The sequence below is a fragment of the Dermochelys coriacea genome, chromosome 9, assembly GCF_009764565.3.
Source record: "Dermochelys coriacea isolate rDerCor1 chromosome 9, rDerCor1.pri.v4, whole genome shotgun sequence".
In the NCBI taxonomy this organism is placed as follows: domain Eukaryota; kingdom Metazoa; phylum Chordata; order Testudines; family Dermochelyidae; genus Dermochelys; species Dermochelys coriacea.
The window spans coordinates 51,795,395-51,811,323 of record NC_050076.1 but is presented as its reverse complement, the minus strand read 5'-3'; the positions used below and the strand labels follow the sequence as shown (position 1 = coordinate 51,811,323).

The following is a 15,929-nucleotide window of genomic DNA, read 5'->3' as shown; positions in this document are numbered from 1 at the left end:
TCTTGTTCTGCCTTTTCCTCAAGATTAAAGAGCTCTTTATCACAAAATATTTTCTCCTGTGCTTACTAGAAAGCATTGAGGGCATAGGCCTAACCCAAGTCGGGGGAGAAAACTTTGGTATCTCTGGCATTTCATAGTCTGCCTCCACCTGTCGGCCCTATTTACCCTTCCAAATCCATGACATAGCGTGAGGGACTAATAGGGGTCCTTTGGCGATTTGTAGCAATTACAGAGAGAGTCACTGATATTCTGGGCTGATTGAACTGGAGGGATAGTTCAGGAGACCCCAGTATCCGCAGAGAAAGTTGGTGGCATTCATAAATTCTGACTGGGAATGGATGGTGCTGAATGCGCAGGGGAAAGCATGAGAACTCCTTCCCCTCCCAAGGTTTTGTTTGAACTGCTCTTGTGGATACTTTTGGGCTGAGTCAGGGGAAGGAGGAGAAGTGCCCAAGATATTGAGACCTTCTTAAATGAAGTCATTAAGGCTCAGTATTGAAATAAGGAACTGGCAGCTTTATGGATCCAGGGGTATCTCCCAACAGCCTATCCCACTGTGCTTTGAGTCCCCTGTAAAGCCAAGCGTGGATATGTTGGGGTGGTTCCAGGAGACCTGGTCAGGAGCCTGGAGGGGATCTTCTCAGCACATGTGTGGATGGAATATCGCATCTGCCCACAGAAACTGTACCATAACTGTAGCATAGATGAGAAGATGGGAAGACAGGGATTGTTTCTGTGGGAAGAGCTGTCCTTGTGTGTTTGTCCCAGAGCTGAGGTGAACCCAAGATCTGTTCTATAACCCCGTGGCACGACAAAGAGCCATCGTCACCAGCAAGGATTCATAACTCACTGAGATGGAATCACAGAAAATGCTAGGTCCTTAGCTGGTGTTGATAGCACAAGTGCCCCTGACTTCTAGAGAAGTGGTTTATGTGACTTGAATGGAGCTATGCGCCAGATGAGAATCTGGCCCACTTCTCACAGCTAAGCAGTCAGGCCATGTTAGAAAGTGGGTTAGGAGAGCTCCAAAGTGCTCCAAGATGTGATACCGGAGATTCATTGCCCTTTCGTTCCTCAGATCACTGAGAAATGACCTCAGAGTCTGGCCAAAAGGAAAACAGTAAGAATGAATCAGCCATGGGGGTGTATGCAAGGATCCTACCGGTCACTTTGGAAATAACCGCAGTCAGATTCCCAGCCTCACTCCATTATGAAAAGAAGAGTTCTAGGTCAGCCTCTCAAATGCACTAGCAAATATTTTACAGGACATCTAAGAACAGAACCTGCCACCTTCTTCAGAGGTTTAGGCCGGAACATAAAACATCTGAGTGCTGCCAACACCGAGCGCCTCAGTAACTTTAAATGAAGTTTGGTCACCGGAGTAGAATGATGTCTGAGGAACACCAGAGGGCCCAGTCTCAGGGATTGTTGAGTATTCTTCTGGTACCAAAATCACCATGGCAGGGAAATTCATTATCAGTTGAAGCCTACTCCCTCATTTCCTCCCACCCTCTCGAAATCCAGCTCAGATTCCTGTTCGGGACCCAGCACCACAATTGTTGTCTCAAGTGCATAGAAGCAGCCTATGTTCTGTTTATTGAAATACCGAAACCACTTCTTTTCCTAACAGCTGTTCTATGACCCCGATGGCTTTGGGTTACTGAAAATGGCTTCCTTGTACTTCAGTGATTTCTGGAACAAACTGGATGTTTGCGCCATCTTGATCTTTATAACAGGGCTGACCTGCCGGTGAGTATGTGGGATTCTGTAGGACGGTATACTACTGCTCTTTGCTGGAGCTGCTGGAAAACCAGGGAGGGGAATTTGCAAAAGAGGTGGTTGGAATTTTTTCAATGTAACATCTACATTCAAAATTGGGATGAAACTTTTCATCGAAACGTGGATCATTTTGCCCAGCTCTGCGCTGTCCCCAGCTGCTGTGTCACTCTGTCGGATAGGTTTTGTGCTGTATCCCTCTCTCAAATGGGACTCTGGGGGTAGACTTATTTGTTCCCCAAGAAAGCAGGCTGTTAATTATTCTGTTATAAAAAGGCAGTAACGTTGGTTAAGCCAATGCACTGATATGTCTTCCTTTCCCCTGTCTGTGTCAGATGGATCCCATCCACTTTATATCCAGGACGGATCATATTGTCTCTGGCTTTTATTATTTTCTGCTTGCGGCTGATGCACATTTTCACAGTCAGTAAAACTCTGGGGCCCAAGATCATCATAGTGAAGAGAATGGTAAGAGCTACTCCTCCCTGCAGATGGCATGATGTCAGTAGGAGCAGAGTGGGGCCTATGTGCAATATGTGATCTGGGTATAGGAGCTGTCCATGCATTCGGTCTGGGAGAGGCTGTAATTCTCTGCATCTGATCTGTGGAGGGGAACCTTTTCACTCCTGCTTTGTCTCATGGCTTTGCAGATGAAGGACGTCTTCTTCTTCCTCTTCCTCTTGGCTGTCTGGGTTGTGTCCTTTGGCGTAGCCAAGCAAGCTATCCTGATCCATAACGAGGAGCGTGTGGACTGGATCTTCCGGGGCGTCGTCTACCATTCCTACCTGACGATTTTTGGGCAGATCCCTTCCTACATCGATGGTACGGAACCCAGGGTTTCTCGCAGGCTCCTGGCTGGGCCATGAGATTTCCAAAGCGGAATGCCTTTGCTACAGTGCAGAGACACCCCTGTGCTGTTCTCGTATGGCTGAAACAACTAGTCTCATCCTGCCAGCGTGCAGGGGCTCCATACAGCTCAGCGCCGTCCCAGCAGGAGTCCAGTAGCAGCTCGGCTCCGAGATTTTGACCCAGAATAGCAGGAAATGAGGCTCAGAGTGAAAGAATGAAATTGAAATAAAACATGAAAGACAGAGAGAGCGAGAAGGGCAGAGAGGAGTGAATCTGGGGCTGTGCCCAAAGCTGGTTTGCTGTATCCTTTACCATGCACACCCTAGCTCAGATCAGCATCACAGAAGGACATGAGCCCCTTCCCTGCTTTCACACCACTTTGAGGAAGGAATTTTGTAGAAATAAAACACAATGGGCCAGCACATCCCTTCCGGGACACCTGCTTGATGCAGAGGCAACTCCCTCAAAGTCAATGGGCCAGATCGCGAGCTGGTGTCAATTGGTCTAGGACCATTGAAGCTAATGGATCATTACACGCATCAAACTGATGTCATGGAGTGGAGACTTGGGCTCAGTGCTTGTGTCGGAGAGGGCGGCATGAGGGGTCACCAGAGACAGGAGAACTAAAACTAAAGTGACCTTAAGAGCCTGATCCTGTGAGATCTGAGCTCTCTCAGCTCTTGTTGCTGTCAGCATCTTTAAGGATCAGGACTAACAGCAGCAGGGACCCTTGCCTGACTATCTCTCTCCCAGCATTCTCCACTTCCTTCACAAATGCATCCCAAATAGTGTCTCTACCCCATTGCTCTGCCGGCATGGGTGGGGTGGTGCCATTCATTAGTCATGCAGTCACATGACCATCACTGGTTTCCATGGAAATATTTGCGACTCCTGAAGGGGTTGCACATTTGCAGGGGATGTGCCGGGTTTGCTATTAGTCATGTCTCTCCTCTTAAAGAGTTACCCTGACCCAATCAGGCAGCAGAAACAACACCATGTGGCCAATCGCATGCTGTAAATGACAGCTAGACTAAAGCAGTGGGAGCCAGTCTGAGGATGGGAACTATGATTCCAAACATACATGCACATGCAAAGGACGGTCTCCGGAATCGGGAATCCTGTGTGAATGACTCACCATTCTGAGAGAGGCCTGAATTCCACTCGTTGGCGGGTCAGCTAACGCTGTTCTCCCAAGTCTAGTGGGTAACTCATCACTGATTAGTGACTGCACCTGGCAGTCTCGGGAGCGGAGCAGAGAAAAAAGCTCCAGCCGCTTTCCTACCCGTGAGTAGCTGCTAAGAAACAACCAGTCAGTTACAAATGTCTATTGCTCCAGTGTCCTAGAGGCAGCTGGGTGTGGATGCGCCAGGCAGGGACTGAGTTTGAGTTCCCTACGGAACTCCCTGCCCTGGAAGGGCAGGAACAAACGAGTGTTTACTATTAAGACGGCTGCTATTAAGCCAGTCTGTTTAAGGTGGGCTGCTGGGTCCATGCAGAGCTGCCCAGAACAGCAGCATGTAACACACAGCTGGGGCAATGACAGAGCCTACCATTGTGAAACTCTGGTCTCTTCTCTCGCAGGGGTGAACTTCAATCTGGATCAGTGCAGCCCGAATGGAACAGACCCCTACAAACCCAAGTGCCCCGAGAGCAATAAGGATAAGCGGCCCGTCTTCCCCGAATGGCTGACAGTCATCTTGCTCTGCCTGTATCTGCTCTTCACAAACATCCTCCTCCTCAACCTGCTCATCGCCATGTTCAAGTGAGTCCGACCCAGTGCCGCCACCCCCTGCTCACTGCACCTGTGGGGGGCCATCGGGCGAAGAGAGGGTGAATTAATGCTATAGTAAATGGGGGGGGGTTGCTCAGTGCTGGAGTAAATGGGGGTGAGGGGGACAGCATGCCAGGCATACCACTGCTCGGGGGCAAGCAGTATAGGGGCTTCAGCAGCGAGGTGTTGCAGGCACTAGCCCGGGTGGGTCCCAGGAACTGCTCAGAGACAGGGCTCAAGGCAAGGCCTTTCCTAGGGCTGGCAGGAAAAGGGAAGGTTGCACCTCAGAGACAGAGGCTTCAACTCAGCTCAGCATGAGCCACAGTGGCCTGCTGTGTGATCCTGGGACAGTCCAGCTGAGAGTCCGGCTCTTCAGGCCTGGTGCCTGGGGTCCCCTCTCCAGGCCTGGCTCTAGCCAAGCAAATAAGCACTGCGAGTTCCCAGGCCAGGCTCAGTTAGTGTCTCTCATTGGGGCCGATCTGCACTGTTCTCTGCCCAGCTGCTGCTGCTCCCCGTTAAGCCCCGCACAGACCTGAACCTGGCTGTCACAACCTGTTCCACAGGGCTTTGTGCACAGTTCCTGGGGATTCCTCTCTGCAGCCGGCTTCCTGATCACAGCCCCTCCTCCTGCCTGCCCCAGGGCAGGGATAAGCAGCGGGGAGGGGCTGCTGGGATTTGTAGTGTCTTGCTTAGCTGATCCATCCCGCTATCCTTTACTTGAGGGGAGCAGGTGCCCTGACCTGCATGAGTATGGAGGGGTTCAGGGCCTCAGGCTCACTGACTTCTATATGTCAGCCCTGGGTGCACTGACCTGCATGAGGGGCAGATTGGGGAGCCCCAGGTGCACTGACATGAGCAGGGGGGTAGATTGTGGGGTCCCCAGGTGCACTGACCTGTGTGTGTAAGGAGGTGGACTGGGGCCCCCGGGTGCACTTGTCTATGTGGAGGGGGGTGGACTGGGGGCCCCAAATGCCCTGACCTGCCTGGAGGGTGGATGGACAGTCCCAGCTGCACTGGCGTTCCTGGGGAGGTGGATTGGGGAGTCCCAGGTGCCCTGACCTGTCTGGGGGGTGGATTGAGGGCGCCAGGTGACCTGACCTGCCTGGGGGGGGTGTGGATTGGGGGTCGTGGGTGCCCCTACCAGCTTGAGGGGTGGATGCGGGGTCCCAGCTGCACTGGCCAGCATGCAGGCTAGCTCCCGGGCACACTGGCTCAGATGTCAGGTGACCTGCTCTAGATGCAAGCCTGAGGTACCAGCCAAAATTCTGAGGAACCTGGTGCTGGTGAACTGGCTGGGTGCTGTAGTGCAGACACATTGGCAGGCCCCCAGGCAAGGGTCCACCTGCCCCTCCTTTGGGAGCCTGCCCACCCCTCTGTGCTGTGGCCAACCCCTGTGCTCTACAGAGCAGCAGGAAGGGAGGCCAGGAATGAAAGGAAAATCAAGGCTGGAAGCCAGCGAGAAGGGCAGAGCGCAGTGCCTGGGGCAGTGCCCAGTGCCGGCTTGCAGAGCCCCTGCCTGGCACCAGCTGGCATGACCGTAGCTAACCCCTCGCCCCCTGGGCCCTCCTCCCAGCTTTACGTTTCAGCAAGTGCAGGAGCACACCGACCAGATCTGGAAGTTCCAGCGGCACAACCTGATTGAGGAGTATCACGGCCGGCCTGCTGCTCCCCCGCCCTTCATCCTCTTCAACCACCTGCAGCTCTTCATCAAGAGGGTCCTGCTCCAGCAGCCAGCGAAGCGGCACAAACAGCTCAGTAAGGAGCTCCTTCCCAGGCCAGGCCGGGCGTGACACGGTGTGGCCTCGCCTCTGCTAGGCTGGGCCAGGACGATGGTGCATCACGGGCCACAGGGGTTTGCAGCATTGCACTGGCATGGCTCAAAGGGCCATGGGGAAGTGATGACGTTCTCCAGGCCTGACTGGGGTCTGTAGGAGACATAGTACCACTGGGGTCTGAGTGGCCTGGAGTAGGGCCTGGGTCTGAGGGACCTGGGGGTTCTCCTCTGGTGCTCAGCTCTTCGTTTTCTCCTGCAGAAGAAAAGCTGGAGAAGAACGAGGAAGCGGCCCTTCTCTCCTGGGAGACGTACCTGAAGGAGAACTACCTGCAGCACCAGCAGTGCCGGGAGAAGCAGAACATGGAGCAAAAGATCCGAGATGTTGTGCAGAGGTACTGGCCCGTCTCGCCCCGCGTTCCCCTAGGAAAGACTTGTGGGTGTCAGTGTTCTCTGCTGTCACAAAGGGAGCTCTGAATGGGGAGCCTTGGGCGGCTGTCTCCAGGGCCCCCTTCCTAGTACCCCTGAAGCCGGTGAGAAAAACAACCACGTCTACATGCATATCTCTCCTATTAAAGCCCCAGCATCCCAGACAGGCCTGGCTTCTTCACACGACCCAGCGGGGGCCGTCTCAGTCTGGCGCCCCCAAACAGCTACTCCCCTCTCTTGAGAGAGAGGCCCCCTTTTTAGACCCCACTATAGTTCTTTGGCTCTCCAGTGTTCCTGGGCCTTCCCCGTCCTGGTGTTGTCCCTTAACAGCCCTTAAGTGTTTGTGAAGAAGTGGCTTATCCTTTTCTGCTTGTTTCTCCTGACAGCACCCATTAATCTAAACTCAAGCAGTTTTCACGGTAACATGCCAATAACCAGGTTTACACAGAGTATTCATGCATTATTACCAACCCATCACACCCTGCCCCCAGCTCATGGAGCTGTGATAGCCCTGGGGCATTCCCATCCAGTGCGTCCAGCTCAGGTGTGACAGAATCTGTGCGGGGACTCATCGCACTGCTGGGACGATAGATCAGCAATACTTTGTTTCCCTTTCGCAGCCTCTTTCCTTATAACCCAGCTGTTTTGCTCCCATTCCCATCGCCCCCAGCATGCTAACAGGCTGCTGGAGCTCCCTCCAGAACCTGTCTCCTCAATCGGGGGGGCCACCGCAGAGTGAGACACGCTTCTCTCTTCCCTTGGAGGCTGCATGGGTGGCTCTGCAGTGCTCCAAGCACTAGACCAAGATCAATGACTAGTGGTTTTGGGGCTCATAGTGCAAACTCAGCCCAAGGTAAGCCAAGCACTTGGTGTATCTACCTGGAAAGAGCCACTGGAATGGCCATTGAACCCTGCCGAGGGTGCATTGCAATGCACTCGGCTTCTCTCCCTGGTACCCTGGCTGGCACTGGCTGGGGATGCTGCAGGGGCAGTGCACTCAGTGGTTTGGGAAAGTGAGCATCGCTCTGCAGTGACTCCTTCTGTCGACTCGATGGGCTCAAATGAAGTCCAGAGCGGAGGGATAGGTCAGTGGAGAAGTGCAGTCAGATTATTAGGGCTCAGGTGCACTGGAGACAAGGAAAGAATCATTGTTAGTTAGTTCTCCAGCCCCAGCCACAGGGGGCCCGGTGAGGCCAATGGAAGCCCCTATTCAGCAGCCAGCGGAGATATAGGATGTATGTATGGGAGTGATTTGGAGCCCTTGCACGTCCAGAGGGTACGTTTGGAGTGTCAAGGAGCAGCTTAGACCTGGAGGCTCTGTGAAGAGCCCTGTTCACACTCTATCAGTTACTTCTGGCATAATGGCTCCTGGACAGTCCTGGGCTGGCACAGGTGTCAATGAGAGCAGGATGTAGCCCACTCTCTGCAGGGCTATAGGCATAGGCGCCAACTTCTCCTGGTGCCAGTGGGTGCTAGACCCCACCCAGGCCCTGGCCCTGCCCCAACTCCACCCTGCCCCTGCCCCGCTCCCATTCCAACCCCTTCCCCAAAGTCCCTGCCCCAACTCCGCCCCCTCCCTGCCCCTATTGGACTCATTCCCCAAATCCCCGCCCTGGCCCTGCCTTTCCCCGCCTCCTCCCCTGAGCGCGCCACATTCCTGCTCCTCCCCGCTCCCTCCCAGACCTTGTTATGCCACGAAACAGCTGTTTTGTGGCGGCAAGAACTGGGAGAAGAAGCGGGGAAGCGGCGCGCTCGGGGAGGAGGCAGAGGTGAGGTGAGCTGGAGTGGGGGGCCGGGGCGGGGAGCTTGGCTGCCGGTGGGTGCAGAGCACCCACCAATTTTTCCCCGTGGGTGCTCCAGCTACGGAGCACCCACAGAGTCAGCGCCTATGCCTATAGGGCCATGCTAAGCCTGCTGTCTGCTGTGGCAGAGCCACTGGCGGGAGAGATGGTGGGTTGTTGCATGTGGGTGAGACACGCAATGCAGCTTGTGAGGAGATTTAGTGCACACGAAAGTTGCCTGGTGACATTGGGCAGAGCTAAGCAGAAGGCAGGTAGGTGTGTGCCAGCCCTTGCCCAGCCCACATCGCACCTCAGGGTGAACTTGCAGCATCCTGCTGCTTGCACTGTGGCCTCCACTGTCGATGTGATCTGCAGAAATGGGACTCGGGGGCAAACCAAAGGCTACAGCACTAACCAGATGCAGCAGTGAGCGAGCGAGCGCCTGAGCAGGAGTTCTGCATGGCTAGTGGGTGTGACTCACTTGTGCTGAACCTCTCACTTAGTATGGGCCGGACTGGCCCTGCTGCCAACGCAGAGAGGGCAAGGAGCTGGCCACCTCCATGCACTCTGCACCAGCGTGTGCACGCGGACAGGGAGGAGCAGTCCCCCGGCATGGCTGCTGAGGAGCGGGCCTCTCTGCTTTGCCAAGGGATATGCACACTCAGCTGTGCTCCAGGGAGCGGGGGACACTGAGGCACAACCCTCCGCAGAGCTGTCCAGGGGCAGTTCCATCCTGCCTCCTCTCAGGGCTGGGTTTGACCAGCATCCACCGGAGACGATTAACAGTGAGGGGCGCTGGGAACGCAAAGGCTGGAATTCGGCACTTTGAGCTGGCACGCGGCGTGAGGGGCAGGATGTCTGTGGGCAGCACTGTGTGAAGGCATGCAGGCTGCCTGGACCCTGGAGCAGCACCTCGCTGGCTGTACATCGCTGCGTGGGACACCTGCTCAGTGCCTCGTTCCCCAAGGCCCCCGTCTCCTCTCACCTGCTTGCAGGGTGGATGTGTTGGCGGAGTTGCTGGATTTGGATCGGGTGAAGAGGACCAGACTGGTGGAGCAGAGGCTGACTGGTCTGGAAGAGCAGGTGAGACAGAGCTTGAGGCACATGGAGGGGACAGATGTTGTCACAGGTGGCCTTGCGTGGAGCGGGTGGCATTTGGGATTGGGGGCTATATCAGGGGCACTTGGGATCGGGAGTGGAGACTGGGCTGGGCCTGGGCAGCCAGCCATGTTCAGGATCGGGAGGTCATGGGGGGGGCCCAGGGAGTGGGTCAGAGGCCGGGGTGTGGGTTGTACTCAGGATCAGGCAGCCAAGGCGTCTCATCCAAGCTACTCTGGGAAAACTTGCGCTATTGAGGGGCAATATAGTCCCATCCCACCGTCGAGCCTCAGCTCCTCTTCCATTTGAGTCCCTTCAGCAGAGGAAGCCCAGCAGAACTGGGCACTGATTTCAGTCCCAAGGTCAGAGGAATTACACGGCAGGTTACGCTCCCTGCGACCGTCTCCTGCGGGGGGCGCTCCAACCACTGTCCTGACAAAGCGGGGCCATGCCACTTCTGGCTCTCACAATCACAGTAAAATTGAACTAAAGCGAAACCCAACCACATCCCTGAGCCTGGAAATGGGCATCCACACCCGCCCCTCTCTCTCCCTCCCCGCCATGTCCGAGCTGGGCCCTGGGCGGGAGCTCTGGGATGTGGCTTTCCCTGACGGTCTGCTCTGCTCTGGATAGATGTCCCAGACCGCCAAGACCCTGGCCTGGATCGTGCGGGCCCTGCGTGGGAATGGATTTGGTTCAGAGGAGGACGCACCCACCGTGGGTAAGTTCAGCCAGTCTGTGGCTGACAGCATGTGAGAGGAAAGACCTGCCTTTGTCTTCTAGGACCCATTTCTCTTCTCGCTTCTCCAGGGTTCCCACCAGCGTCACTCCGCTGGCTCCAGGGCAGGCCTGATTGGCGCCAATGCAGCTGCCAGGCCTGAGAGCAGGACAGGGCAAGGGGCTCCTAGGTGAGCTGGGTAGCAGGCCCTGCCCCATTGCAGAAGGAGCACAGAGAGTCTTGGATGCCCTGAGCTGGGGGAAGGGAGGAGGGGTTGCGCCTGTTCCCATGGCAGGCAGGGGGCATTATGCCCAGGCTGGGAGGCTCGCTGCCAGCTTCCGCATACCCCAGGTGGGCTGTGCCATGGCAGCTGGATGCTACACAGCACAGCAGGCTCCTACTAATTCCCCTCCCTGCCTCCAGCCCCACTGTATTGGAGATCGTCCTTCCCACCCCTTCCCCAGCAGCTTCCCACCTCCACTTGCCCCACAGCTCCCTCCTGTGCTGGATTCCTTCTCCAGGCCCTCAGGGTCCATGCAGGGAGAGCAGGGCTGTGGGACGGGGGCATATGTGTGACTTGCTGGGGAAGGGAGAGGAGGCAGACCCACTTCTGTGGGGCAATGCAACAAATTGCAAGTTCTAGGCTGAAATCTTCAATAGCTAGTGTCCTGTGCAGACAATGTCAGCCACTTGTGGGTGGCCAGGGGCACAGGGTCTGAAGCCTACTGGCCAGCAGGAGACTGTCCAGTGATCTCAGTGGGCTTTGGGTTAGGCCCAGAGAGTGGTGAAGCAAAGCCGTTCTCATAGGAAAACCCAGCTAACCCTGGCAGCAGGCAGCAGGAACCCCATTGCTTTCACCCTAATCTTTCTCAGAGATCACGTTCCTCTGCTCCATGGGGGTCTCAGCTCTTTGTGTTTGTCTCCCAGTTCCCAGCAAAGCCCCGGAGCTGAAGGAATACGGCTTGGAGGAGAAGCCCGAGGGGACGACAGCTCTGTACCATGTGAGCGCCCGCAACCTCCTCTATCCCAGCTCCTCCATAGTCCGTTTCCCGGTGCCGGACGAGAAGGTGCCCTGGGAGGTAGGAGAGCACCACCGTAGGTAGCAGGGCCTGTGGCTGGGAGACCTGCCCGGAGCAGAGGGGCCGTAGCCTGTGATGCTTGGGGCATGTTGATGGAGGCAGGCAGGGCCAGGAACCCCTGCACCCAGCTCTGATGCTGCCTCACTCAGGGACCTTATGCCCAAGATGTCAAGCGTGGGGGGCCTCCGTCCATGGTTCGTCCTGGAGCCACGTGGCCTGGGGAGGGGAGGGAGCTCGGCGCAGCAGGCTGAGGGGAGTACGGACCTACCTGCGGAATTAAACGCCGCACTTTGGGCACTTCCCACTGAGGATGCTGGGCTCCCCCTTGTTGTGCCAGTGTCTGTGCTGTCCTGAGTCCCGTTTCCAGCAGTGAGTTGTGCACTCATTGCAGGTCAGTGGGAAGTGCCCCCCCACCCCCATGCCAGCATCTCTCCTGGAGCCAGGTGAGACTCCTGCAGCACTGGGTGCACTTGAGGACATTCCCAGAGGGCACTGGCTGGTCTGCACTGCCTTAGCAGTGCTCGGCCTGGGGCTGCCCCATCCCACTGGGGATCCCAGGGGAGACTGAGCTAAACTTAGAGCTCAGGAACCAGCTGTGCCAAGAACAGATGCCCATGCGAGGCTCAGTGAAATGGGGAGGGCAGAGAGGGGTTCGGGAGAGCCGATGTCAGTGTTCCCGCTGCCTTCTGCAGCCCAGGATCAGGACCTCAATGAATCCTCTCCTCTGAGGGCCCAGCCTTGCATCTTTCACTTGGTGTGTGGTTCCCCCACCCTCGTCAATTTCAGCAGAACTCCTCAGCATCAGTGCTCCAGGGCTGGGCTCCGATACCAAGGCAGCCAGTCCTTGTATCCCTCGGAGGGTAGTTCCTCTGGGCCACCTTGGGGTCCGCCAGCTCTCTGGAGGGCGCTATGCCGTCCTGGAGCCGCTGGCGGAAGGACTGTGCCCCTGGGCCGGAGGGACGCGTGCAAAGTGGTTTGCGTGCTCTGCAGGTGGAGTTCCAGATCTATGACCCTCCCTTCTACGTGGCAGACAGGAAGGAGATGGCTGCGTGCGATCCTCTCAGAGAGTGAGTGTGGGATCAGGTAGTCTCTCTCTCTCTCTCTCTCTCTCTCTCATATTCTCTCAACCCCTGACCTCTCTTCCAGCCCCCGGCTTTTGTGTATCCATCTCCTTCACTGGCTGGCTGTCTCTGCCAGCAGCCCTCTGCCCAGCCCTGCCTCTCTCCCGTGCCAGCCGGCTGGCTCCGCCGGTGTTTGTGGCTGCTGACCAGCACCATGCATGCAGAAGAGGACAGGGGCTCTGTTCTGTCTTCCAGTTCCCTGGAGGCTCTTTCGAAGATAAACTACAATGCGATGGACGGACTGATCAACCGGCAGAGCTTCCACGGCACGTATACCATCCAGAACAGGCTGCCGCTGTAAGTGAGCAAGGCGGGGGGCTTCTCACACAAACGCTGCCCAAGCAAACTGGCTCTGTTGCCTCGGCACTTTGGCTCCGGCTCAGTGGTACCATGTCTCCCAGGGGCGGGGAGGAAGAGGGCAGCCCAGCGTCAGGCCAGTCACAAGCCCGATGTGCGGTCTCACAGTGCAGTCACTCAGATCTCATGGGCAACGTGTGGACACCGCCTTTGGGGAGCCTAGCCCCCGGCCCTGCCCCTTCTGCCCAAGGCCCTGCCCCCTCACCCAGAGGAGCCCTGAGCTCCCCTCCCCCTCAAGGCCAGAGAAGCCCCAGCCGAACCACTCAGACCCCAGGGCTGCGGCTGGCCCGAGCACCAGCCCAACCCCTGGGATGCCAGCCAGCCCGAGCCACCCCTGGCCGCTGGCCAGCCTAAGTTTTCCCTGGCCACCGGCCACCCCAGTCTGCCAACTAGCCCAAGCCGCCAGCTGGCTGAGCCCTGCCTCCAGACTGCTGCCCGAGCTGAGGTCCTGCCGGCTTCGGGGGAGAGCGGAAGCAAGGGCGAGGTTTCCGAGTGGAGCGTGGGCAGTGCCACGGCCTAGGTTTGGGGAGAGCTGGCATATTATACCTGCTGCCCATGTCTAATCTTAACACAGAAGGAGGCCTGGTGCAGCGGTGAGTTGCTCACTTGTGATCAGAGTGGTTAGTTCTCCACTCGCACTGTCTGGGATCACTCCATTAAATCCAGGGGAGTTGTTCCTGACATACACCCACAGGTGGGAGGCGGAATCACGTCCCTAATCTCCATCCGCCTCTCCCTCAGATTAGCAGCGAGAGCAGCTGCTACCTGCCCCATGTTATGTGAACCTGAGCAGTGCTTGGAAAACAAAAGGAAGCTCAGGAGATTCCCAGCCTACCTCCACTCACCAGGTCTTGGGTTTCCTGAAACAGCCTGAAATGTTGCAGCTGCCCTGCCTGACTCCCCCACTCCTTTCCAATCTGCCTGGCGGTTTCCAGGGAAGAGGCAATCTGTTCACTTGGGGGTGGGGAGAGTCCAGGGAAAGAAACCCTAATGTGTCAAAGCAGGTTCTACAGGGGCAAACATTTCTACCCAACATCACTCTGCAAACTTCTCTCCATGGATGGGGACCAGGCTGTGTGTCTGATGGTGCCTCTAGCACTGTAGAAAATAGTGCCCTTGATCCTAAAGCAACCAAAGCTCCACGCAATTGTCGCCTAGAAGCCTCATGACAAAGCGAAATGGCAATGGCCGATGGCTCCCGGATGGTGAACAAGAATCAAGAGACATGGCCCTTTCTACCCTGGTGGAAGCATTCCTACCTTCCAATGCGCCCCCTGCTGCTCTGGGTAACCCCACTGTGTACTCGTAACTAGAAACCACCATAACTTCTCCCGTCCTGGGGAAGACGTCTGGAATGTTTGTTTACGTTCATTTCCTGAAATTGGGTTGAGCAATTATCCTTTGATGGTTGGAATTTTCCAAAGCTCTAAAAAGCAAAAAGGGGAGTGGAAATGTGTATTCCTCCAGTGCTGTGCTGAAACATTTCCAGTGCCTTTGTTGTTTGAACAAACACAGCGTCACCCCATGACATTGGCTGTTGAGTTCCATGAGCGACGGCCTGATTGAGCAAGCCAATAATCCTGGCGAAGGGATACCAACGCCTCTCTGGCTCTTTCTGTGCTAGGAATCCTATGGGCAGGACGGGGTTACGAGGCCAAGGAAGCCTACGCTGCTTTGGACCGAACCATGCACTGCACCCCATAGTGACGCGGTGAGTACAGCAAGTGAGATCTCGGCTTGCACGTCTGGGCACCGTTCTACTGGCACGTGGCAGTTCCTTGAGTAGAGCAGCACCCTCTACTGGCTGAGCTAGGAACATTACATCTGTAATGCACGGGGCAGAGGCCTCTGTCGTACAGAAGGAAATGTATTGCTAAAACGATTCCCGTTCTTTGTTTTAAATAAAGAGCAGCCTGTTCTTATTTCATCGACCATGGTGCTATTGTGTAGCAATTGGATCTTTGATAATCTTCTGTTATTGCTTAGCACTTACTGTAAACACCACTTAACTTTTCAAAGCACTTTACAGTCATTAGCTAACTGATGCTCACTGCACTCATAAGTAAGTATTAGATCCCTCCAGTAGGTAAATGACTAGCCCAAGGCCACATGGTGAATTGGGAGCAGAGAAAAGGTTAGACTTCAAATGTCCCTGGTGTCTGTCTGGCCCACAACCACACTTAACCTCTTATCTCAGGAGCCGTGCTTTCCTCTTGTTATCCTGCAAACAGGGCTGGGGGATCTTGGGAAACTGGCTTGTTTTCTAACAGATGTAAAAGCTAGGAGTGTGTAATCTCTTTGATGATGTTCGTGAGAGCTCAGGGTCTCCAGCAAAGTCCATCACCGCCCTCCCTGAGCACTGAAACTGATCTTCACTGCCATGCCACGGGGAGGTACGGGAGGAGCCAGCTCCCAGGGCAGCATGACACATTTCTCTTTTGTAGCTGGAGAAGGAATATGGATGGATCCATTTATAGAAAGAGCCTAAAGAAAATGCTGGAGGTCTTAGTTGTCAAGTCTCCTGTGTCAGATCACTGGGCTCTGCCAGGGGTAAGTGCTAAGGAGCCCATCGACCTGACGTAGGTTTGAAAGGCTCAGAAAATGTAGGCAGATGAGTCAGTGCAGAGAGATGTTATTGGCATCACAAGCTACACCCACGTTACCAAAACGTAAAACATAGGCCCTGTAGGTTTCTGCAGGAGGGAGATACAATCTGCCTTCAGTGCATCTTATCCCCCATGCCCAGAGGTCTCATAATTCTGCCAGAACAGCCCAGTTGTCCATTTGGCCTTAGCCTGTCCAGTGCAGAATGGACCTTATAACACAATACAATACTACAAGTGGCATTTCATTGTGCCCCGGCCCAGCAGGTGATTAATAGTCTATATCGTTTTCCTCCTTGCTAGTTTAACAGTCAGTTCTGACTCAGGAGTGTCTGCTCAAAGCCTGGCCTCAGAAACACCATGTGGCAGTGAGTTCCAGAGGTGAATTCAGTTATGTGCAAAACCTTATTTCCATGCACACCTGAGGAGTTTCTGCCATGGGCGTCCCTTCACTCCTTGCCCAGAGCAGACAGTGGGATGCTCCATGCTTGTTCCCCCATCTCGGGCAGTGCATGGTTTGGGAACTCCTGTTTCCTTAGTAGCAAGCATTGGGCCTGCTCTCTTTGTTGTAGTCAG

At 55.5% G+C, this 15,929-nt stretch overlaps 1 protein-coding gene across 3 annotated transcripts in view; it reads left to right on the top strand.

The window, feature by feature from the left end:
- Positions 1-15,929, top strand: part of TRPM2 (transient receptor potential cation channel subfamily M member 2) — a 64,389-nt gene that overhangs the window by 42,225 nt on the left and 6,235 nt on the right. The window contains exons 18-30 of one of the 3 annotated variants that reach the window (XM_043491701.1): positions 1,631-1,749; positions 2,112-2,244; positions 2,427-2,598; positions 4,207-4,387; positions 5,970-6,151; positions 6,430-6,562; positions 9,373-9,460; positions 10,109-10,196; positions 11,121-11,272; positions 12,263-12,339; positions 12,589-12,690; positions 14,375-14,461; positions 15,195-15,300. In XM_043491701.1, coding sequence (XP_043347636.1) covers positions 1,631-1,749; positions 2,112-2,244; positions 2,427-2,598; positions 4,207-4,387; positions 5,970-6,151; positions 6,430-6,562; positions 9,373-9,460; positions 10,109-10,196; positions 11,121-11,272; positions 12,263-12,339; positions 12,589-12,690; positions 14,375-14,461; positions 15,195-15,300 — 1,620 coding nt within the window. Of the gene's footprint in view, positions 1-1,630; positions 1,750-2,111; positions 2,245-2,426; positions 2,599-3,642; positions 3,910-4,206; positions 4,456-5,969; positions 6,152-6,429; positions 6,563-9,372; positions 9,461-10,108; positions 10,197-11,120; positions 11,273-12,262; positions 12,340-12,588; positions 12,691-14,374; positions 14,462-15,194; positions 15,301-15,929 lie in introns of those variants that run through there. The other 2 variants (XM_043491700.1, XM_043491699.1) reach the window with 2 other exon arrangements.